General features: G+C 37.8%; 1 protein-coding gene across 2 annotated transcripts in view; it reads left to right on the top strand.

Annotated features, from left to right (window-relative positions):
- Positions 1–26434, top strand: part of TSK (tetratricopeptide repeat (TPR)-containing protein) — a 41408-nt gene that overhangs the window by 2491 nt on the left and 12483 nt on the right. The window contains exons 3-10 of one of the 2 annotated variants that reach the window (XM_082886578.1): positions 3009–3185; positions 3497–3588; positions 4113–4211; positions 5095–5564; positions 5648–5691; positions 5780–6022; positions 20365–20512; positions 24431–24547. In XM_082886578.1, the coding sequence (XP_082742704.1) occupies positions 3009–3185; positions 3497–3588; positions 4113–4211; positions 5095–5564; positions 5648–5691; positions 5780–6022; positions 20365–20512; positions 24431–24547 (1390 nt within the window). Of the gene's footprint in view, positions 1–3008; positions 3186–3496; positions 3589–4112; positions 4212–5094; positions 5565–5647; positions 5692–5779; positions 6023–20346; positions 20513–24430; positions 24548–26434 lie in introns of both variants that reach the window. The other variant, XM_082886573.1, reaches the window with a different exon arrangement.

The raw sequence follows: 26434 nt of genomic DNA, 5'->3' as shown, positions 1-26434 counted from the left end.
AAGACCACCTCCAGCCACCACCTCCCACCGACAACCACCACCTTGGGCCACCACCTCTTGCCATGATCCACCTTTGGCGCCTTACCACCATCTCCAACCGTCGGCAACAACCTTTAGCCATCAGCTCCGGTGACCAACAACATCTTCGGCCACTGCCAACCACCGCCAACCACCTTCGATAGTTGAAAACAACCTCCGATCACAACATCTGCATGACCAATAACCACATTTGGACAACTGTCGATAACCACCTGCTGGCCACCTCTTTCTCTTGTTTATAAAACAAAATTTTAAAAATCATGTGTATCAATATCAAATATGTTTTTGTTTTTGTTTTAACCAAAAAATAAACATAAACATGCTTAATGTTTTTTGTAAACAAAAAACAAAAAACTGTAAATGTTGCCAAATGCTAATATTTTTATACGTGTTTCACTTCCTGCTTTAATTTACTCCATTCTCAGCTTATGGTAGCATACGAGTGCATATTACACGTCTATGTGTATTTTACATTCTCTCTCTCTCTCCGGACAAAACCTTGGTTTAGATGTGTTGATATTATCTAAGTGTCTTATTTACTTAGTCAAAGTTTATTAGGAGTCCTTTATTGCTATGAGTTGGTAGTTGAAGTCTTCTTTATAAGTTGTGTTCTGATGATGTACAAATGATGATGTACTTTGACTGTATAGTAAAATGTAGTATGCAATGTCTTGGAAAGACTCGGGCACCAAGTATGATGGGCTAACTGAGATAAATCTATTGTAATTTGTATAAAATATCAAATGAATGAATTGAGAAGCAGACTTTTTGATATGAATATATTTGGTTACAACGTTTCTTTTTCTTAGAGTGATTGATTCCTTCTACAATCAAGTGTGTGGCTTGGTCGTGTTGAGCAGCAGCCACAATTAGCAATATCAAGTGGCGTCAGTTGTCCTCAATGATTGGCATCCTTGGACTATTCCCTTCTGTTGGTCAAGACCCTTTTGGTTTTGAGACCAGCCTTGTAGGCATTGGCCTGCATCATTTCTAAAAAAAGGTAAATTATAATAAACCCCCCTCACCTATGACCCGTTTTTAACTTGCACCACTTAAACTATTTTACCAGTTGGGTACACCACTTAAAGTATTGACCTGTAACACTAAACACCCTTATGTTATCTCTCCGTCCTAAAATTAATGGAAAAAGGACAATGAGCATCATATGCTCATTTATATTATGTATTTAGACATTTTTACCCTTTCTTCTCCAACAGACCAGTTGGGTCTCTTTTATTTTCTCTTAGTCTGTTTTCTCTAACAGTCCTTTTAGATCTTTTTCAAAACCACAGTTTATCTCCAAGGATCCATGAATCCATCCAATAATCTCCTACACAAACCCATACGTAGACAACCCAACATCATGCGCAAAAAATAAACAGCCCAATCCCACCATCAAAATTCACCACCAAAAGCCATCACAGACCACGCTACCATCGTCACATCAGGCACCATTTGCTTCCTTAAAAACATATATCAATGTAAATGTTGTGCACTTGTATACATATATATGAGAAAAAATTACTTACATAAACAACTTATTGAGCTCAATACAATCTTTGTTCTCATAATTAGAGTCTTGGATTTATTATTATTATTATTATTATTATTATTATTATTATCTTTTAGATTGTCAGCATTTGGGTCAATTATTGAGTTATTAAATTGTGTATTTATCCACGGAGATTTTAAGAAATTGAGGGTTTCAATTATGGTGATTGGTGGTTACTTGGATGTGAGGGGGAGAAAGGAAAGAGACGGGGGTGTGTGGTTAGTATTAAGGAATAGACATGCAGTGGGTCTATGATTATGATTATGAATATGGAATATTGTGGCAGTTTGATGGTGTTGTGGAGGTGCGATTCGATATGAGGTGTGATTATGATTATGATTTAAATGTGGAATGTTGTTCTATAACTCTATCCAATAAATTTCTTAATAAAAACATAAAAAAGATGACAGTATGGGTAAAACTCACACTCATCCATGGTTGTTAGAATTGTAAGATTCACGATTCGATATGAGTTTCAACAAAAATGATTAGAATTGTGCTGTTGAATTGGAAATTAAGTGAATCTTATGATTCAATTTGTGATTCAATATGATTCATTGTGATTCAACTCTGTTTTTGTTTTTGTCACATAATGCATGAAAACGAAATCATTTTTACCAAACTATAAAGATGTATAGTGGAGATCAATTAGTTATATTGATATATATGATTTTACACGTATATACATATATACAATTTAGTTTTATTGATATTTACTTAATTTAAACACTGTATTTTTTTATATGTATGTCATATAGGAAATTATATATAATATTATATAAAATAAATCTTACAATTCACGATTCATTATTTTAACAAAACAATTTACGATTCGATTCCTGATTTCACAACAATGCACTCATCGCTTGGGACTCCTTTATAGTTTTTTATCTAGTGAAACACTCTCTAACATTTCTAGTAGTCCACATTTCCAGTCTGAAAAATTTATTAATGACAGAAATCATCATACAAGATGACTTCTCAAAGTGAAGCTTTTCAGATGGTGAACTTTCACTTTGGTCTGAAGTTGGCATGGTAAGAACTACAAGTTTCTTTTCAATGTATAAAGTAGATATTGCAGAAGGAGCCAACTTTACACTGTTATTAGCAGATCTAGATCTTAGTTTGCACAAAACGGGGATGGGGACGGGGGCGGGAAGGGGAACGGGAGCAGGAGCGGAGGCATATAGATTTCTAAGGTTGGAAGCGTCTATGGGAGTTTATATATTTTTTATATATTAAATATATTAGTATGTCTAGCAATTAGTTTTTCTACTTAGTTGTAATATGTGTTAAAATTTGAATAAATATTAGATATTTATATGAACTACGAATCTGAAATTATATTTTCATTTTAGTATTCTCTTTTCTGTAAATGGATTGAAGCTGTGCATTTTTGTGAAATATTTGTGTTTAGCATCGTGAATTTGCCAAAAGGAAGAAGAGAGTAGCAAGTGAACTCTGCGACAAAGAAAAGCTGAGTGACTCATTTCTGGTCATTGGAGAGTCATACCAGAGGCTTAGGAATTTCAGCAAAGCACTAAAATGGTACACAAAAAGTTGGGAGATCTACAAATCAATTGGCAACTTGGAGGTAAGTTGTATAAAATGCCATGTGCTAAATTTCCTTTATTTATTTTCTTATATAAATATGTGTGTGTGTGTGTTTTAATGGGAAAGATTACAAAAAAAATGTATGTAAGTACTTAAAAGTGATATTTGTGAAATTAAGGGTTTCTACATGACCTTGGTAGTTAATTGCACTTACACTTGGAACTGTCGAATCACTAGATAACATTGCACAAATATTGGTGCTCCGTACATGAATATGCAACTTTATGTTATTATTTTCTTTCTATACTTCGTATATTATTATTCTGAACTGGTAGTTTGGTAGTGATTCAGGGGCAAGCATTAGCGAAGATTAATATTGGAGATGTTTTGGATTCTGATGGTAATTGTGCAGGTGCTTTAAGTGCATTTGAAGAGGGTTATGGGTAAGTGTCTTTATTCTTGGATCCTATATTCTATTTATTGCATTTGTTTTGTGGAATTTAAAATATTTTTCATATTTTTGGATGGAGAAATATGCCATGTGCTGGCTACTAGAATTCATTTGTTAATGGACCTTATGATTTCTGAGCATTAATAGAGTTTTTATTTTGTTTTATTTTATTTTTTGTGATATTAAAGAAAGACATTGAAGTCCATCTCAATTGCAAGAGAAGTACGACGTTGAGATATATCTTTAGGCACATCAAATCATTCCCGTATTCAATAAGTAATCCTGAAGTAAAGCTGTTGCCATGTTGGTTGTTTATAAAAACAAATAAATAAGTGAACAAATAAAGGTGATTACCTGACCTTTTGAAGTTATATAATCCATATAAGCCATAGAAATAATTCCAGTGCCAATTAGAATGATTTTCTTCATTTTAGCTGCATACCAGTGCACCCCTGTTAATGAATAAATTTTAAAGGGTCAGTTTTATCTGTGCTCATGGTGTTATACATATTGCAGGATTGCTCTAAAAGCGGACCTTCCTTCTGTTCAGTTATCTGCACTGGAGAATATGCACTATAGCCACATGATAAGATTTGACAATGTTGAAGAGGCCAGGTAAATGTAGTTTTTGCTACTATTTTAAACATTTAGGGAGCTTATTAAATTTTGGGCTAATCCTTTGGCTGAGCATTTTTATGCTGCCTTTTTTCTGGTTTTGCCTTTAATGAACTCTTGATTTTTTTAAATGGTTTTTCTGGACTAGAAAACCCTAAAACTTAAGAAAAACTGAATTCCTTTTTTCAAAGTTCACTGAAGATGGAAAAGTCAATTTTTGTTGACAAAAAGCCTATGAAATTGAGGTTTTTATTTATTTATTTCTTTAGCGTACTTATTTTTCACAATATTTTCATTCCAAACCAAACCAAACCAAACCAAGCCTTGAGTCCCATCAAATGGGGTTGGCTACATGAATTTTTCTTCTTCACGCGGTCCCTTCAAATTAAAAATTATTTTTAATTTTTTTAAGGTTCTTTTGGACTAGAAAACCCTAAAAATTTTAAAAAATTGATTTTTTTTAATTATACAAAGTCCACTAAAGACAGAAAAAGTCAATTTTTGTTCAAAAAAGACTGAAATTGTTTTTTTTTTTTCAACTCTATTTCCTTTTTAATTTTTTTTAAGGGTCTTCTAGTCTAGAGGCACCAAAAAAGTAAATTTTTTTTTTTCTACAATTTAAAAAAATTCACAAAAGATGAAAAAAGCTAGAAAAACCAAAATGCTTAGGCCAAAGGAGTAATCCATTGTTATGTTGAAACTAGGGAAGTTGAGATAGAAATATTATTTGGATCCTTTGAGTTTTATTATTTTTTTTTTTTTAATTTTTTTTTATCTCTTTTAAACTTTAGAAACTACGGAAGTCAGTCATGTAATTTGTTTTCAAATATGAAATTAAGCACTTATGTACCTTTATTGGGGAACTAATTATGATCCCGTTTAGGAGGCTGCAATTGCTAATTGACAAATTGAAGCAGTCAACAACAAAAGAGCTTGAAGCACAAAATGTGGAGCAGGATTGTTGCTCTGAAACTGAAACAGAAGGAGATGATCAATCACCAAATGGGTCTGATATGAGCTGTTCCCAAGAGACAAGTAAATACAATTCTGTGACATCACAATCTCATGCTAGAGTGGAAGAGCTAAACGATGACCTACCTTTGATTTCACTTCTTCATCCCCATAAATATTCAGCCAAACTGAAAACTGCTTTTGTGCCTGTGACTGCTACAAAGCCAACTCAATCTTTGCCTAAAAGTGTGCCTAGATCTACTGATAGTCAGCAAACATTTGTTGGTCATAAACGCATCCGTGTAATCCTTTCTGACGATGAAGGTGAAATGCATGATGAGGTAGAGTGCCCAAGAGCAAAACATAGAGGTCCAAAAGAGGATGTTGCCACTTGTGATGAATGTGAGCTTTAACACTAATTTCTTTGAACATAATATGCTTATTAAAAAAACTAAGTACTGAGTGAGTTTTTTGCTTGTTTACAGTTAAGAGTGGAGATAACTTGGCTGGTCCTGCCTGTGAATTCCAGGTGGAAAATTTGTTGGATCAAACTCCTGTCTTTTGCTTTCCTTATGGATAAGTTGGTGGTTAAATGTTTTATTCTTTTGGTCTGGCAGGATGTCTCAGAAGTTGCCTCCAAATGCGCCATCAGTACTTGCACTCCTATTAATATTGAAGAAAGCACTTGTTCTTACAAATCCCGGAGTCCTAAAGTTGCTGCTCAGGATGCCAAAGATTTCAGACGTACCTGTGAAGCTGTTAAAAATTCCAAATTTAATGAGAATGGTTCCAAGTATTATGCAGATGTCACTGAAAGCCTATTTGGTATCAACAAACATGCTTGTGATCATGAATATTGTGTGAGTATTCTTAGTTTTCAAACCATGCATTAATACACACACACGCACACACACACAGACACACATATATGTATCAACAGCAGATGTTCTCACGGCTTGCATACCGTTTCTTATCTGTTTTTTCCATTTTGTTGCACATGGTGTGGTATAATCGTGTCTCTACACTTGCACAGTTGCATTCCATTTGTTTTGATGTTAAATAATTTCCTTAAAATATTTTTTGCAATTTGCCCCTCTTGCAATAGGTAAAGGGGAATAGGGGAAGGGGAAGTTGCATAACGCAATGGTGAGACTCGAACCCAGACATCACTCCTACTAAGGGAGTGCCTCAAACACTAGGCACAAAATTGGGAGTACTTTTTGGTAAAATACATTACAGGATGAGGCTTGTACTTGGCTTACCAAAGTTGATTTTCCAAACGAGATGCACGATACATGATACTTTTGAGTCTTAACCAGAGAGAGGAAGAAGCTCACTCTATACGCCAAATTATACCCGAACTTCTATACACCTAAATATACTCTGGACAAGAAACTCTATATTTTTACTCACATTCTTTTTTTTGTATTGATTTCCCGTTGCTGGCATGTTGTTGAGAAATCAAGCCCATATTTGTGATTGGTAGCTTCAGGGTCATAATGTGTAAACAGATAAGGCTTGCTTACCATTTATATTTTCTGTATTGGTTGGCCGGTGCTTGTTTTGTTCTCCATTTTGGCTGGCCATTGCAGTCGGCCTCACCTAACCCATTTTTGTTAAAATCGGACTACCTTTTTATATAGGTTGAAAAGCATGGCTCAAAAGTGAGCCAATTTTTTGAACAGTTCTCTAGCTGTTCGTTGAAAATAGAAATTCTTCTCACCTCCTTAACTTTACAAGTTCATGCAACTTGGCTATTGGAATAGATTTCATCATCATATTTGCTAGATTCTCTGTGGTGGGAATCTTCTGCTCTATAATAGCACCCTATGAAACCACATCTCGGATGAAGTGCACTTGCTCCTTGTCATCAATATGCTTGTTCTTCTCATTGTACATCTGATTGGTAGTGAAATATATGGCATGTGGGTTGTTGCAGTACTCAATAGTCAAGTTCTGCTACAACCCCAGATCACTATCCAAATCTCTTAGGCATATAGCTTCCTTCACAATATATGTGTTCCACATTGCCTTCTGAACATTCCTTGTTGATTGGATTAGTTGGGAATGTGATTTTCCTTCTTTCTAATTGATATATTTTCAATTTGATTTTTTCGATTAAGGTCCAACACTTTGTACCTTGTATCACCACCTTAATGAAGTTGGGCATGCTATACTTTTTTTAATACATTCACTAATAATTCTAGATATATTATTAAAGGGAAAAATCAAACCAAAAAGGAGATTAAAACCCCACAAACCAGATGATGGAATCTAAAGGGTGAGAAATTAGAAATATTTAAGGACAAATTGCTTAAAGTAGCGTGGAGTTTTGAAGATGATGCTAATAACATGCTTAATACAATGGTGGAAGGCATGAAAAGACTATCAAAATAAGTCATTGGAGAGTCAAAAGGAATATGTCCTATATCTAAAGATACTTGGTGGTGGAATAGTGAGATATGAGCCCTAGTTAGAATAAAAAAGGACTGTTTTAAACAATGGCAAAAGGATAAAAATGAGGAAAACTTTAAGGGATACTAGTTGGCAAATAAGGAGGTTAAAAGGACAATTAGAGATGCTAAGTTAAAAGCCTGCTGGATTAGATAGTAAAGTACATTTACAAACTTAATAAACTAAGAAAATGTGAAACGAGAGCCTTTAATCATGTTAAGTGTATAAAAAAATAGGGATTTAAGTGTGTTAGTGAAAGATGGGGAGATTAGGACAAGGTAGAAAAGTTATTTTGAGAAACTTTTAAACAAAAAAATGTACAAAATTTAAGAGGAGAGGAATATGATAGCATTGATAGAAGTAGAGAATATATATTTTTATCGTCAATTAAGGGAGTTTGAGGTTGAAGTTGCATTGCAGAAGATGAAATCAAGTAAGGCATTAGGACTAGATTGTATCCCTATTGAGGTTTGGAAATGTTTAGGTAAGGAGCAGAGTTTTAAAAGGCTTTCCTCAATGCTCGCCTCGCCTTGAGACTAAGGTAAAACGCATTAAGGTTTTGATTTTTAGGCATGACTCCCCAAAGGCTTGCGCATCATAGTTTGAGACATGCGCTTTGAGTGCGCTTTGTACGTTTTTTGTGCATAAGCATGTGAGGAGTACGCACATGCAGAGAGTGCCTTGAGATTTGGTTAAACTTAGCCTATTAGATTGTTTAAACATAAAAAAATAAAAAGAATCCATTTTTGCAACTATATTCTACAGGAAAAATTAAGTAAATGATCAATAAAAAATAAAAAAACACAGTTAATGGTCAAGTGAGAAGCTCAATCACTAAAGTTAAGAATATCAATTTCAAGGAAAACTTCCTTCTATGTAGTAAAATGTTCAATGCCTTAAGGTGAAAAGTATTTACACCTTCATATTTAATTTTGTTTTTATTTATTTTTTTACTATTTTAAAATATTTAATTCATTCACTAAATATTAAAATTTGAAATGCTTACGCCTCAACACCTTGAGGCTTACATCTCGCATCATAAGGGGTGAAACGCTTTGAGATATGCATTCGCCTTTAAAAACTTTGGTAAGGAGGGTGTGTCTTGGTTAACAAAATTCTTTAATAAGATTGTAATGAATAGAAAAGTGCTTGACGAGTGGAAGAAAAGTGCTTGACGAGTGGAGAAAAAAGTATTTTAGTAACTATATATAAAAATAAAAAAGAGATTCAAAATTGCAACAATAATAGAGGCATTAAGTTGCTGAGCCATACATGAAATTTTGGAAGAAAGTGATCAAACATTGTTCAAGGGTAATGACAACTGTGTCAAAGAATCAATTTGGATTTATGCTAGTTAGGTAAGCTGTTGGAGCAACTTATTTATTAAGAAGATTAAAAGAAAAGTACAGAGACTAAATGAACGATCTACATATGGTTTTTATATATATCTAGAAAAAGCTTATAATAAGGTAGTTAGAGATATTATATGGTGGGTTTTGGAGAAAAATTGTGTAACTAAAAGATATATTATAATGGAGCTATGGCTACAATTGGATCACCTGCGTGAGAAACTAGAGAATTCCAATCACTGTGTGGTTGTACCTATTTGCCTTAGTTATGGATTAATTAACTAAACACATTCAAGGTGATGTATGTTATTCGTTGATGATATTGTTCTAATAGAGGAAACTAAGGAAGGAATTAACACTCACTAAATTAGAAATCTGGAGAGGAGTACTTGAGTCAAAATGGTTTGAAATTAGTAGAAATAAAACTGAATATATGGAATGTAACTTTAGCAATAGTATAAGTGGAAATAATGGAGAAGTGAAGATTGAAAACTAATAGATAACAAATAGTGAACATTTTGTTACTTAGGTTTGATTATTAATAAGGATGGTGAGATAGGAGATGATGTGATATACCAACCAACCAAACAAAGTCTTAAGTCCCATCAAATAGGGTCGGCTACATGAATCTTGCTTTTCCATGCGGCTCTATCAAAGGCCATTTCGTTAGTCAAATTAAGTATATCTATATCTCTATTTACAATGCTAGCTAATGTTAATGTAGGCCTACTTGGTCCTCTAACACTTCTAGCTACCATCACTGCATCGCATTTTTTTATTACTACCTCTGTTGGTCTCCGTTGAATATGACTAAGCCATCTCAATTGATTCTCTCTTAACTTATCTTCTATCGGTGTTATTCCTACCTATTCCCGAATACACTCATTCCTAATTTTGTCTTGTCTAGTCTTGTCACACATCCACCTTAGCATTTTCATCTCAGCCACACTCATTTTATCTGTATGTTGTTTTTTGGTTGCCCAACACTCCGTCTCATATAACATCGCTGGTTTAATAGCTGTTCTATAGAACTTATTTTTTAGTCGAGTGGGTATTTATTTATTGCACAGTACGTCCACTTAAACCATCCCACCTAAATCTTATGGGCCATAGCTACATTAATCTCCTCTGCTGTTGTGATAATCGATCCTAAATAATAAAAATGTTCATTGTTAGACAGTTTTTGATTCTCAATTTTCACTTTCACTTTTACTTTGCTTTCATTGTTATTGTTACTAAATTTACACTCCATGTATTCTGTCTTAGTTTTGCTTATTCAGAATCCTTTAGATTTGAGTGTTTTTCTCCAAATCTCTAACTTTGTGTTAACTCTTTCTCTAGTCTCATCCATTGGCACGATATCGTCTGTAAAAAGCATATACCATGACACGTCATCTTGAATATTTCTCATCAATTCATTCATAACTAAAGCAAAAAGATAAGGATTCAAGGTAGATCATTGGTGTAGCTTTACAGTAATAGGAAATTCATTTGTCTCTTCAGCAGGCGATCTAATAGTGGTCACAATCCTTTCATACATGTCCTTAATCACATCAATGTAACCTTTTGTCACCCCTTTCTTTTCCAATACTCACCATATTATATCCCGATGCACTCTATTGTATGTTTTCTCAAGGTCGATAAATACCATATAAATGTCTCTTTTCTTTTCTCTATACTTTTCTATTATTCTCTTTAAAAGATAGATCACTTCCATTATTGACTTGCCAGGCATAAATCCAAATTGATTATTGAAGCTTGAGTAACCAGCTTAGGGTATGATGAGATATCACCCCTTATTTATAAATGAAGATTAGGATTTACAAGGCATAAAAATGATTACAGACCATAGTGACTTTCGGCTAATATAATATGCTAAGTGACTTTCGGCGAATATAATATGCCAACACTCCCCCTCAAGCTGGTGCGAAGATATCTCTCATGCCCAGCTTGCCTAATATGTCATGAAATGGTTTATTCTCAATTCCCTTGGTGAGAATGTCAGCAAGTTGTTCACCAGACTGGACAAAAGGAGTACAAATGGTACCACTAGTGAGTTTCTCCTTAATGAAGTGGCGATCAATCTCAACATGTTTTGTCCTGTCATGTTGAACTGGATTGTGAGCGATGTTGATGGCGGCCTTATTATCACAGTATAACCGCATGGAGTCCGTCTGAGCAATAACTAGATCACTCAACAATAATTTGATCCATAAAAGTTCACACACACCTTGTGCCATAGCTCTAAACTCAGCTTCTGCACTTGACCTGGCAACCACATTCTGTTTCTTACTCCTCCATGTAACTAGGTTGCCGCCAACAAATGTGCAATACCCTGAAGTTGATCTCCTATCAGTTACTGACCCTGATGGCACCGTTGATATTCGCAACTCTTACGCCATTCCTCACAACGAGTCCTCTGATCAGGTTGCATTGGATATAGACTCTCATCATAATATGCTACAATCCCACCTGAAGGTGCACCCAAAAGAAGTCATTGTTGGATGGTTTTCAACAGGCTTTGGTGTCACAGGAGGGAGTGCTTTGACTCATGAATTTTATTCCAGAGAAGTTACAAACCCTGTTCATCTGACTGTTGATACAGGATTCAGTAATGGAGAGACATCATCTGCCACAATATCCTCTTGTTCCTCACCCTTTATTTTTTTATTCTCTTTGAATTCAGTAATGAATTCTAAGCCGATCTATTTTTTCTTTTTTTTATTTGTTTTTACTTTTTCTGGTCTTTATCCCATATCCTCATGTTCCTCACCCTCTATTTTTTTATTCTCTTTGATCACCCCCATGTCTGACCAAACACCACTCTTCTTTTATTTACACATAAAACCTCTCTCCACTCATTCATTTTATTATTATTATGCACACACTCAGAATCCAAAATCCATGTGTTTGCTTGGTTTCCAATCTCCTTTGATCTGAGCAAACCAGACACACAGAGACATCTCTCTCTCTCTAGTTTTTCAAACCCATTTTACTTTTCTTCTTTTATTTCTTTATTTTTTCTTTATTATTATTATTATTTAAAAAAACAAAAAAAAAAAACGCAGGTTTTAACACAACCGTGGGCCAAGACACCCACGTGGGCTTGTCCTCTCTCTCTCCTCAGTTTGATTTCAAAATCCATTATTTTTCTTTATTTTCTCCAAACCACTTTTAATCTCTTTCACATATCCACTTTTATTTTATTATATCATCACCATACCCATCATTCTTTTCCCCACTCAAATATATTATACTAGCCTTCATTGATGCCACTGGTTTCCAACACTTCATTTTATTTCTTATTCTTATTATTATTTTCACCAAAAAAAAAAAAAAAAAAAAAAAAACACTACATTCATTCCATTTGATTTTTCTGCCTTACCACACCTCCCATTCGAGTTTGCAAAACACAATTTACCAATTTGCACAACAAACCATATTTTATTCATCTCAGGGATCAACCCCGATCACAATTTTACAAAAAAAAAAAAAAAAAAAAACAAACAAACAAACAAACAACACATTCACAGGCGGGATTTTTTCTTATCTACTCTGCCGCCGGTCTCTTCTTCTTGCCTCTGTCCTGCGCGGCCCTTGACGGTGTTGCCTCAGTGCTTCCTAGTCCACCGAGCACGTTCACTCTCCCATACTCCTCCAGTGCAGCATATGGCGGACCTCCAAATCGGAACATCACGGAGGCCTTTCGCTTCAGCTCCTTATTTTCCGCCTTTAGCACACTTATCTCTGCTCGCGCATCCTTATACATGCGCTGGAGCAGAGCCAGTTGGGCGTTTAACTGTTGCACCTCATTTGTCCTACTCTGCAGTTGGTGCGACAGGTTTGTGACCGCCGTCATGGTCTCCACACATGACTTCAAAGTATACTGATTGGCCTCAATATCAGTTTGCACCGCCATTTTTTGCTCCACCGACCGCATCAAAAAGTTCAACGGAGCAAAACCAGAGGTGCTTGGTTGAGGTTCACTGGCCACCGCACCAGTTATCTCTCTTGTTGACTCGTTGAGGTCGGGAAAGAGAGTGAGCAGACCACGGGACGAAGAGGCCATATTCTGGGTAGCTGAACGGGAAGACGAGGCCATGTTTTTGGGTTGCTGAGTGTTTCAGCGAAGCAGCGATTTCCGACTGGTACTTTCAGAGAAGGATTGGTTACAGAGTGTTTACAGAGTATTTCAGAATGATCGGCGGTTTCAGACTGGTTTGCATAGCCTTTGCCTCAACCTTGGTTAAATAGCCAAGGCAGACACGCGCATCATGCGCCGCTCGCCGCTCGACGACAACATGGGCGTGCCTTTTGATGGCGCGTCTTTTTATGGATTGGGCACGCCTTTTGATGGCACGCCTTTTGAAAGATTGGGCACACCTTTTGAGGGTGTGACTTTTTAGGGGTCCGACAAGACTCTGTAAACTGTCCCGACATTGATTCCGGTTAGCTCCTTCATGGTCCGACAAGACTCTGTAAACTGTCCCGACATTGATTCCGGTTAGCTCCTTCATGGGTCCGACAAGACTCTGTAAACTGTCCCGACATTGATTCCGGTTAGCTCCTTCATGGGTCCGACAAGACTCTGTAAACTGTTCCGACATTGATTCCGGTTAGTTTCTACAAGGGTCCAGCAAGACTCCGTAAACTGTCACAACAACTGTCACAACATTGTCTGCTACAACGGTCCGACATGACCCCATAAACTGTCTTCTACATCGGTCCAACACGAGCCAGTGTCTTCTACATCGGTCTGCCATAACCATAGTCTTCTACAACGGTCTGACACGACCATACAGTGTCTCCTATCCATTTTTTATTTTTCAGATTATTTTCTTGTTTTATTACTCTCTCCAAACTCAAGTTGGTTAGTTCCTATCTCCCTTGAGTTTGCGGGGGCTGTTAAAACCTACTATCACCTACTCCACCTACTACACCTACCACCACCTACTACACACCTACCACTACCACCTACTACCACCTACTCCACTACATCTCCTATATAAGGAGCCCCTCGCCATTTGTAATACATAACATACATCAATCAATAATACAATTCTTTATTTCTCTTTATACATTAAATTTCTACAGGCTTCTACACGAAGATGATCATACTTTGAAAAATACAGACCCTTACCAGGAGCAGACTTCAAATACCTCAAGATTCTCATGACAGCCTCAAAGTGAATCTGATGAGGAGCATGCATAAACTGACTAACTACACTGACAGCAACAGTAATATCAGGACGGGAGTAAGATAGGTAAATGAGCTTACCCACTAATCGTTGATAGCTCCCCCTATCCACAACTTCTCCTCTTTCATCATCCCCCAATTTTTGATTGGGTTCCAGTGGGGTGGCACATGCCTTGCAGCCAAGCATCCCAGTTTCCTTCAACAGGTCAAGCACATATTTTCTCTGTGAGATAAATATCCCATCCTTAGAGCGAGCAACTTCAATTCCCAGAAAATACTTCAAGCTTCCTAAGTCTTTGATTTCAAACTCTTTGGCTAAATATTTCTTCAATAGAGGTATTTCCCCACTATCATTGCCTGTAAGAACTATGTCAACTACATAAACAATAAGTGCTGTAGTCTTACCGCATGAGGAATGTTTCACAAACAATGTGTGAGCTGCCTGACTTTGTTTGAAGCCATATTTAAACATAGCCTGAGTGAATCTCTCAAACCAAGCCCTTGGAGACTGTATGAGACCATATAATGACTTCCGAAGTTTGCATACTTTGCCTTCTGTTTGATGATCCTCAAAACCCGGAGGAATGTCCATATATACTTCTTCTTCAAGGTCACCATGGAGAAAAGCATTCTTAACATCAAACTGATAAAGCGGCCAATCTAGATTAGCTGCTAGAGAGAGAAGTACTCTGACTGAATTCATTTTAGCCACGGGTGCGAAGGTCTCCTGATAATCAATGCCATATGTCTGAGTAAACCCTTTTGCCACAAGTCTTGCCTTGTAACGCTCAATAGACCCATCTGCTTTGTGTTTCACAGTATATACCCATTTACAGCCCACAGGTCGTTTGCCCGTAGGTAACTCAGTCAATTCCCAAGTGCCATTCTTCCTATGTGCTTTCATTTTCTCAATCATGGCTAGTTTCCACTCAGAGATAGCAAGAGCATTCTGAAAATGGTTAGGAATACTAACAGAGGAAATATTGGACACAAATGCTCTATATGAGGATGACAAATGAGAGTATGATACAAACTGTGAGATAGGATGTTGAGTACAAGATTTCACACCCTTCCTTTTGGCAATAGGAATATCAAGATCAATGGACTCACGAGATTCAAAATTACATAGACTCATCAGAAGCAGGAGATGGCAGTGGAGTAGCAGAAACGGTCCCGTGTATCCAGTTAACTTGTTTTCTGTCGATGTCCCGGACATAAACATGCCCATCCTTATTCTTGGTGACAGTGGGTTCTATAGTTCCAGTAGAAGAGGGGGGTGCAAGAACAACTGATTCCACCATAGGAAGCACAGTAGTAGAGGGTGGTGCAAGAGCAACTGGTTCTACCATAGGAGGCACAGGACTCACTTCACACCAAGGCTCCCCCGGAAATGAGGACGGTGACACCGGAGAGGACAAGAAATAGGACTGGGACTCAAAGAAAGTGACATCTATGGACACAAACCGCTTACGAGAAGAAAGGTGGTAACATTTATATCCTTTTTGAGTAGAAGAGTAACCAAGGAAAACACACTTGAGGGAGCGAGGGTCTAACTTACCACGAGAGGGAGAGTGATTAAGGACAAAACAGACACAACCAAATATTTTGGGAGGAATAGAAAACAAGGACTGAGAACCGAGGAGGACGTGAAGCGGAGCCTGTTTGTCCAAGACCTGGGTAGGGAGACGATTAATAAGATGGGCAGCGGTGAGAACAGCGTCGTCTCAATAGGGTCGAGGCACATTCATAAAAAAACACATGCACCGAGCCATGTCAAGAAGATGCCGATTCTTGCGTTCGGCCACCCCATTTTGTTGAGGGGTATTGGTGCAAGAGGTCTGATGGATAATGCCATGAGTAGAGAAATATTGTCCTAACCCAGAATCTATGTATTCCCCGCCATTATCAGAACGAAATATTTTGATAGTGGCCCCAAACTGAGTACAAATCATCTTATGAAAAGTGCGAAACATAGAGAAAACCTCACTCTTATCTTTCATGAGATACACCCAAGTAGCACGAGAAAAATCATCAATAAATGTAACAAACCAGCGATGACCTCTCACAGACAGAACACGAGAGGGACCCCAAACATCAGAATGTATTAATGAAAAAGGAACTAAGCTTTTATTCAAACTGGGAGCAAAAGAAGCTCTATGTTGTTTTCCAAGTTGACAAGACTCACAAAGAAAGTCAGACACATGATGATTTGCGAAACTAGAAGGAAATAAATGCTTAAGTAAATGAAATGAGGGATGCCCATGACGTCGATGCCACAACCATACATCAACGGGGGTAGTAGAAGACGTGGTGGAAGAATAAGCAAGTTTGTCCGGTTGATCTAGGAAGTAGAGACCATTTTCTGCACTACCACTGCCAATCGTCCTTCCCGTGACAAGGTCCTGAAAAAGACAATGATCAGGAAAAAACGTCACACAACAATTCAAATCCTGGGTAAGACGACTTAAGGATAACAGATTAACAGAAAACTTAGGAACATGGAGAACAGAAGATAGATGTATGGTAGGAGTGACTTGGACTAAACCTTTTCCAGAAATGGAAGAAACAGTTCAATCGGCAATCTTAACTTTGTCCTGACCTGAAGAGGGCTTATAGGCAGAGAAAAGATCAGAGGAGCCAGACATATGATCTGAGGCACCAGAATCAATAATCCAAGGCAAAGATGTATGACACAGGAAAGCACAAGGAGAAGATGCTAAGTTACCTGAGCGAACAAAGGACGAGGAAGCGGTACTGAGAGCAGTAGAAGATCGGCGGTCCAACAATTGGCGCAAAGCATCCTCCAGCTTAGTATCAGAAGCTTGGGTAACAGAAGTAGAATTAGAATCAAGGGTATCAACGGCACTAGACTGATGAGCCCGGGAATAGGAACCACGTCCTCGAGATTGGCCTGACTGACCTCCTCGAGAATCAGACCAATCACCTCAACCCCCAGATGGAGTCCCATGAAGCTTCCAACATGTCTCACGAGTATGCCGCGGCTTCTTGCAATAATCACAGAATACAGACTCCTTAGCAGCAGACGGAGGAGGCAGGCTGAGGCCATCTCGAGGAGTAGACAGTAATGCGGAACGGTCAGTAGAGACAGGGGACATCATAGCAGACCGACGACTCTCCTCATTTTGTACATAGGCAAATGCCTCCTGCAGTGAAGGAAGAGTGTCCATACTCAGAACTCGACCCCTAACTGGATCATACTCCATATTTAGGCCGCTAAAAATTTAAAGACCCGTTCCCGTGCGATGAACTTCTTGTACCCGACAGAATCAGTAGGGCAAACGGGCTTATAGTCTTCCAGGTGGTCAAGGCGTTTCCAGCCGTTGGTGAGGAAAGTGAAGTACTGAAGAACAGTCTGCTCCCCCTGAAGTGAGCTCTCAATAGAGCGCCGCAACTCAAATGCCTGTGAAAAATTTCTTTTGCGGGAATAGGTAACAGCCACACCCTCCCAAATGTCCTGGGCAGTCTCCATAGACAAGTATCCCTCACCAAGTTCTGGAACCATCGAATGGATAAGCCAACTCATAATCAAAGAGTTGGTAATCTCGCATTGGTCATAACCTGAGTTAGTGGTACTAGGTGCCTGTATCCTGCCATCAATATACCCCATCTTCTCTCTGCTTTTCAAAAACAAAGTCAAACTTTGAGACCATGCTAGGTAATTCTGACCATTAAATAGAGAGGTGGTGATTTTCAGACTAGGGTTGGGGTTCTCAGTCATGGTAGTAGATAGAATGAGACTCTCACTCTTTGGTGTTTGAGACAAAGGGGACACACTAGTGGAATTTGTCATGGATACAATACTACCAAACTCGCAACAAAACTAGTGGAAATCACAAATCCGGAAGGTGGTAGTGAGATAACAGGCACAATGACCACTATAAAAACATAACAAAATTAAGAAACGATTTTTTTTTTGTTTTTTTTTTTTTTAATTTTTTAATTTTTTTTAAAGTTGATTTATTTATGTATACATGTCTTTATATATAAATATATATATATCTGGCTATATTTATATATATATCAGGATATATATGTATATATATATATATTTATATATACCACAGTGAGATCAGAGGCTGAGGACGACGAGTGACGAAGAAGACGAGCGACGAATGGCTGGAGGAGTTCGCCGAGCTGAGGAGTTGACGGCTGAGTGACGATCGACAGAGGAAGGCGAGGAGATCGACGAGGTGAGGAAGACGAGCTGAGGAGATCGATTGAGGAAGACGAGCTGAGTGATGATCGACTGAGGAAGACAGCTGAGTGATGATCCACCCAAGTAAGCTTCGAACCCTAGAGTGTCGTTGGTGAAAAGATCTACCAACGAGGGTGAACCGAAACCCTATAGGTTCTGCTCTGATACCATGAAGCTTGAGTAACCAGCTTAGGGTATGATGAGATATCACCCCTTATTTATAAATGAAGATTAGGGTTTACAAGGCATAAAAATGATTACAGACCATAGTGACTTTCGGCTAATATAATATGCTAAGTGACTTTCGGCGAATATAATATGCCAACAATTATCTGACACCTCTGTTATATCTCGCAATCGGCGTTCCATCACCATGTCTCACACTTTTATTATATGACACATTAGCTTGATTCTTCTATAGTTGTTGCAATTCTGGACATCTCCTTTATTCATATAGATTGACATTAAATACTCTTCTTCCACTCATTTGGCATATTTCTAGTCAACAAAATTTTGCTAAACAACCTAGTCAACCAAGCAACCCTCCTTTTACCCAAACACTTCCAAGTTTCAATAAGGATATCATTGGGTTCTAAAGTCTTATTTGATTTCATCTTCTTAAGTGTAATCTCTACTTCAAAGTTCTTAATCCTGCAATAGAACTTATAGTCTTGGTTTATTGTATTATTGGTTATTTCTTCCCCAATTGACGTACCTCCATATTCTTCATTTAATAGTTTCTCAAAATAGTTCTTCAATCTTTTTTTAATCTCTTCATCCTTCACTAATACTTTAGAATCCTCACTCTTGATGCACTAGAGATGATGTGATATATATAATCAAAATAGGTTGGCTCAAGTGAAGAAATGTGTCTGGCATAGTATGTGATCGGCAATGAATGCCAATAAAATTAAAAAGAAAATTTTATAGAACTATAAGGCTAGTGATGCTTTATGGGAAACTGTTGGTCAACTAAGAAATAATATGTGCATAAAATGAGTGTAGTTGAAATGACAATGCTTAGATGAATGTGTGGTAAGATTAGATAAAAATGAATTAGAAATGAATATATTTATGTAATGGTAGGAGACCTATTTGAAGATAAGTTGAGAGATAAGAGGTCAAGGTGGTTTGGTCATGTACAATGAAAGCCTATAGATGCAACAACAAGAAATTGCGATAGGATCAACATAAATGGAGATGCTAGGGTGAGGGGAAGACCTAAGTTGACATGGGATGTGGTAGTGAAAAATATATGAATTTAATTAACTTATTTGAGCATATAGCCCTTGATAGAGTTGAAATGAAGAAAAAAGATTTATGTAGCCAACCCCACTTGATTGGGACACAATGCTTAGTTTGGTTTAGTTTATTCAAGTCAGTAGTGTTACTTTCAAATCTCTGTGATTGTTTTGATATTAAACTAGAAGCTATAGGTATGCCTTTCATTTTAAGCATTCCTTGTTTGTGAATTGTTTGATGAAGTGCTTCAACAATATATCATAATGATACTTCATAAATTGAAAATTATCAACATTTAGCCAAATACAAAAAACGGGGAGAAAAGCTGAATTTTCACGTAAAACCTTTTATCAAGAAAAATATTTTCCAAGTAAAATAATTTATAGCCAAACAAACAGAGCTTTGTAGTAACTCTTTATTTAAACCCCAAAATCAGCCCTACCAATTGATAGGTGTTATTTCCCTTACCGTAGATTGACAGATGCTAATGCATCTTTGGCCATATTGTGATTCAGAGAGATGTGAAGGGGTGAAGCAACTGTGCTGCTTGTCAATATACCGTCTACAAATTCGGCAATGTTTGCATATCACTAACTTGCCAAATCTGCTGCTTGTCAATATACTGTACAAATTTGGGATTGCTTGCGTATCATTAACTTGCCAGTGCCATTTTGCAGCATTGTTGTTTTTCTTGTTGCTATCGCAGTCATATTTAATAACCTTCAGTGCTTGTGTTACTTGCAGCAAAAATTGACATTCAAAATTGATGAAGACTTTGTACATGTAGAACTGGGCTCATGTATGGTTGGTGATGAGTTGAGCATAGAGTGCATGAAAGTTGAAGTTGCATGCTTATACTATCTACAACTTCCAACAGAGAAGAGATCTAGGGGTATGCACTTTTGATGTTCTGGGATTTCCATGTTTCTATTTGTTGATTGTCACAACCTTGGCAATGCCTAGCAGTGGTGTAGAAAAAAGTAGCCTTGTGCATGTTTTTGTCAATGCCTAGAATGTTTGAACACTGTGTTTTGTTCTAAGCTGCAAGTGCTGGTTCAACTATTTGTCAAAAAACATGTCATATGCAGTTATGAACGGCAAAAAGGGTTTTAAAATAAAAACAAGGAACTGGTTGTGCTCAGGCTCAAATAGTTTCATATATTCTTTAGATTTGTGTAAAGTTCTTGAGCCATACATGAAACCAATTATCAGGCATGTTCCCAGAAAACAGCTTGGATAGGAATTTATGTCAAATTTGAATGTTTGCCTTCATGGAATATGAAAAAATAAATTGATGTATATTATTAATTGATTTATTGATGTTTACATTGATTCATATATATAGAAGAGAAGAAGGTAGTAGGTGAAGGGGAGTAGGTGAAGTGTAGTAGGTGAGGAGTAGGTGGTGGTAGGTGATGGTAAATTGGTGGTAGGTGATGGTAAATTTTAACAGCCCCCCGCAAACTCAAGGAGGATAGAAACTAACCAACTTGAGGTTGGAGAGAGTAATAAAACAAGAAAATACATAAAAATAAAAAAGGATAAGAGACACTGTATGGTTGTGTCAGACCATTGGTGAAGACACTGGATGGCGGTGTCATAACGTTGTAGAGGACACTGTATGGGGGTGTCATAACCATGTAGAGGACACTGTATGGGGGTGTCATAACCATGTAGAGGACACTGTATGGTGGTGTCATAACGGTGTAGAAGACAGTTTATGGGGTCATGTCGGACCGTTGTAGCAGACAGTTGACGGGGTCATGTCGGACCGTTGTAGCAGACACTGTTGTGACAGTTGTTGTGACAGTTTACGGAGTCTTGCTGGACCCTTGTAGAAACTAACCGGAATCAATGTCGGGACAGTTTACAGAGTCTTGTCGGACCCTTGTAGAAACTAACCGGAATCTATGTCGGGACAGTTTACAGAGTCTTGTCGGACCCTTGTAGAAACTAACCGGAATCTATGTCGGGACAGTTTACAAAGTCTTGTCGGACCCATGAAGGAGCTAATCGGAATCAATGTCGGGACAGTTTACAGAGTCTTGTCGGACCCTTGTAGAAACTAACCGGAATCAATGTCGGGACAGTTTACAGAGTCTTGTCGGACCCTTGTAAAAGTTGCACCCTCAAAAGGTGTGCCTAATTTTGTCGAAAGGCGTGCCATCAAAAGGCGTGCCCAATTCATCAAAAGGTGTGCCGGACATGATGGCGAGGCACGTGGGCGCCTTGGCTTGCGTGCCCGTTTGTCGGTTGGTGGTAAGAGGCGCCCGATGCGCGTGGCTGCCTCGGCTATAAGACAGAGGCTGAGGCTGAGGCAAAAAACCTGCAAGAGATATTCTGAAAGAGATTTCTGAGAGAGATTCTGTAACACTCTGTTTTCTGAGAGAGAATTCTGAGAGAGATACTGTGTAACACTCTGGTGCCTAGAAAATGGCTTCATCGTCTTCCCGCGGGCTGCTCACCCTCTTTCCAGACCTTAACGAGTCCACAAGAGAAATAACTGGTGCGGTGGCACTGGAAACTCAACCAAGCGCCCCGGAGTTTGCTCCGTTGAACTTTCTGATGCGGTCGGTGGAGCAAAGAATGGCAGTGCAGTCAGATGTGGAGGCCAATCAGTATACTTTGAAGGCATGTGTGGAAAGCATGACGGCGGTCACAAACTTGTCGCACCGGCTGCAGAGTAGGGCAAATGAGGTGCAGCAGTTAAACTCCCAGCTGGCTCTGCTTCAACGCATGTATAAGGATGCGCGAGCAGAGATAAGCGTGCTAAGGGCAGAAAACAAGGAGCTGAAGCGGAAGGCCACCGTGATGTTCCGATTCGGAGGTCCGCCATATGCGGCAGTGGAGGAGTATGGGGGAGTGATCGTGCCCAGTGGAGTGGGAAACACGGAGGCAACACCGTCAAGGGCCGCTGAGGACGGAGGCAAGAAGAAGAGACCGGCGGCAGAGTAGAGAAAAAATCCCACTGTGGGTGTGGTTGTTGTGTTGGTGTTTTTTTTTTTTTTTTTTTTTTTTTTTTTTTTTTTTATGATGTACAATTGTGATCGGGGTTGATCGGTGAGAAGAATAAAAGATGGTTTGGTGTGCAAAGCTATATGGGATGAATGGAATTAGAAAAAGATTAAAAATAATGTGAAAGAAAAATAAAGAAAGAAATAATAAAAATAGATTTGAATAACGAAAAATATATTATAAAATATATATATACAATAACGAAAGTGGGGAACAAGGAGTGCACCATAAATTTTATAAAAAAAGTTTGGGCAGCGGATGCAAAGTGAGGAGAGAGAGTGTTGGGCTGTGTGGGTGGAGAATAAAAAAAAAAAGAATCATACAGCTGTGTGTGTATTGTATGGCAGACAAAACTGAAATTCAGTCCACCAATTTGGATGAGTTGTGACCTGTCTTTCGGGTGGCAGCCTCACTTTGGTCGCCCGCCGGACCTCAACCTATTCCGCTTATTTTCTACACATACCTTCCCATCATTGCCCAAATCCTCTCTCTCCTCTTGCTTTTGTTACTCTTCAAGATCACAAGCTCTTTGCCGATTCCAGATCAGTTTTTCCAAAGTAGTGGAGTAAATATCGAGTGAAAGTCAATGGATCGAGGAAAGAGGCCAAATAAGCTCGTGGGCAGCAGGAACAGTAAGATTTACATGGACCTTAGGGATATAATAAGGGAGCACACTCTTCCTTTCCTTCCTGCAAAATCACCTTTCAGGTTCCAAGGTGTTTGTAGGGACTGGACACTCCAGATTTCAACTCCTTTCTTTGCCCACAACCAGTCACTTACCTTCCAGGCTATCTCAGGCCTCTTCTGCCAGTCCTCTGGGGGGGACCCACCATCATTTATCTCCATCGACCCTCAATCTTGTGGTGTTCCGGATCCGTCTCTGAAATTTTTGCCCGAGCCCATTGACATTAGGGCGTCTTCCAATGGACTAATTTGCTGCCAAGGTCAGACTGGGGATAAACCCTACTACATCTGCAATCCTGTTACCAGGCAGTTGAAGAAACTTCGCTCTGATACCATGAAAAAATAAATTGATGTATATTATTAATTGATTTATTGATGTTTACATTGATTCATATATATAGAAGAGAAGAAGGTAGTAGGTGAAGGGGAGTAGGTGAGGAGTAGGTGGTGGTAGGTGATGGTAAATTGGTGGTAGGTGATGGTAAATTTTAACAGAATATATTCTCAATTGGTTTCTTTGTTATGTAGCTACTTCAGAAATGAGTGAAGAACCCAAGTTGACAATATATGTTGTTGGAAGTCAATGTAATGTAGGGAGTAAAAGATAGAATCCATCAAGAGTAGTCATGTCCTGTCCTCTGTCATGTTACTTGGTTTGCTGTGATTGGCTCAGTCATTTCTTTAGCTTATATTGTCATTACAACAATCTCATAAAAAAGCTCTACACTGACAGATGATGATCAATTGAAGCAAAATCCTTGTTAGGATAAAAATAAAGTTGATCAAAAATACATGCCGTGTTTGACTTACACTTACCAGGCACAATCAGTTTGGTTAATTCATTATCCACTGAATAACACCAACCAGTGGATATTCCTCTTATCCCGGGAACAAAAAAGCATGGGTACTGCACGATCATTAATGCCATAGGAATATCTATATGGATATTGAATATTATATCTTTCTAGTGTCATAGTAATTGATGTTGGTACTTTTGAGAAGATACTTTATGCATGTCTCATGAGCTGACCACTTCCTGTTGTCCATTAACTGTAGATATTTTGATGGAAAGCATCAACAGTTACTAATGTGCATTATGCTGACTCATCAGGCCTATTGCCCATTATTCAGCACATGAAATGTGGTGGAAGAGCTCTTGAAACCTTGGAGGGAAGAGCTCTTAAGGATCATTTGTGGGGAAAATCCTGGATTGAAGTTTCTGTTGATGGTATGTCCTTTGTACTGCTTAAATTTTATGTTGTGTGATATTATGCACCTTCTCCCAGAAAGAGAGAGAGCTGTAACCACACACTTCTATGTTTACATGTTCACTTGTGATTGGGTCGTTTGGCAATTAGAAATAAATCCTTACTATGACCTCAATTCAATAGAATAGTGGTTTATTTTGGCAATGAAAGGCTGAGTTGCTTTAAATCTGGAAATTCCTTCTTAAATTAATTCAAAAGAGATTGAGATTTAATATAATGAAATATGAAAACTAATTAAAACCAGGAGTTAAATGTGTAATTCAATATGAAAAGATTTGGGGATTCAAATTCACCACTAGCTGCGTAACCATAATTGTAGTTTGAATTTGGGAATTGATCCACTAGCTGCATAACCATAATTGTAGTATCAATTTGGGAATTGATTGCTTAACACAATACTGACCCGCTATGGCTACAAGCCCTAACGATGTCTTCAAGAGAATTAATAGACTTAAGAATCAGGCATAACTGATCTTTGATTAGCACGAAACGTCTACATTGAACTAGGGTTGCAGGATGTCTTGTCTTCTCTAGGCATGAGTTATCTCAACTCTCAAATACATGTACAGAGATTACCATTGTATAACCATGTATTTAAAATTCACCAAAATTAAATACATCAAACATGATTGGAAGAATGAATTCTATTGAATAGAAATTGTCTCAAAGTTATACAATCATTGTATTAATAATCAATACCAAAGTAAAATACAACAAAACAAAGTTACTTTTGCTAGGGTTTTATCCACACTATAAGGAAGAAGATTAGTTGCCCATGGAGAAGGTGAAGAAAACCATATGTTGAGAACTCCATCCTTGGAACCTTGGGTTTCCTTCCTCTTGCTTCTTGTGCCGTCTTTTGATATGTGAAGAACCCATTTTTCTGAAGGCTAAGTCATCTTTTTTTACTCCCATAGCAATTGGGGTTTGAATGGGCTCAAAAGGAGCATAAAAATTCACTTTTTCGGGCTTCCTTGCACATTATCTGGCTGCGCTCAGGCTCAATCAGAGCTCTATTCTGGAGGGTGTGCGCCTGTGCACACCACGGCCTGCGCCCGGGCTCACCTAGACAAAATACTTGATTTGTGCAGGCGTACGCCCGGGCTTACCATGACCTGTGCTCGGGTTCACCACAACATTCAACATTCTTCTTCTTGACAAATATTTGAAAATCAATATATGTAAATATAGGCAAAAACATGATTTATCAATATATATATATATATATAGGCAAAACATGATTGCGGGAACTTTCTTTGACTGATTGATCTGCTTCAGTCAGTAAGATGATCAATGGTATTTTTTTTTTTTTAATGTGCTTAGTTATTTTCTTGGAGGAGTTAGCCTTTCACATGAATTTAATTTTAAAAATTTTCTGTTTTTACATTTACATTCTTTACTGATATCATTGTCTATTTGAGCTAGCTATACTTAAGTAAAACATTAAAGGTCAGAAAGTAATGGACTTGATAATTTGGATTAATATCTTAGTTGATTCCAGATCTTTAATGGGTAATATGTTACTTAGAATTCCAGGCCTCATGTTGTCTTTTTGAAGATGGGAATTATCTATTGGATTATATGGTGTCATTGTCTTTATTTGAAGCACTAATTTTCAGGAGGTTTTACAAGCCAGCACTAATTGAGTTAATTAAAGATGAACATTGAAAACATAAATAATGCATTGAATATTAGCAACACTAGATTGAAAATGAAACCGAAGTGGAGAATAATTTGGAGGATGAGTCCTGGAAACAATATTCCCAGTCTAAATTGGAACAAGTCAAAATGATTTGGAGAATAAATCTTCATGGGGTTTGAAGCGAAGTTCTGAACCTTTGGTACTC

This window comes from Camellia sinensis, chromosome 1 (genome assembly GCF_055761805.1).
Source record: "Camellia sinensis isolate YWXY chromosome 1, ASM5576180v1, whole genome shotgun sequence".
NCBI lineage: Eukaryota > Viridiplantae > Streptophyta > Magnoliopsida > Ericales > Theaceae > Camellia > Camellia sinensis.
This window is presented reverse-complemented; position numbering and strand designations above follow the sequence as displayed.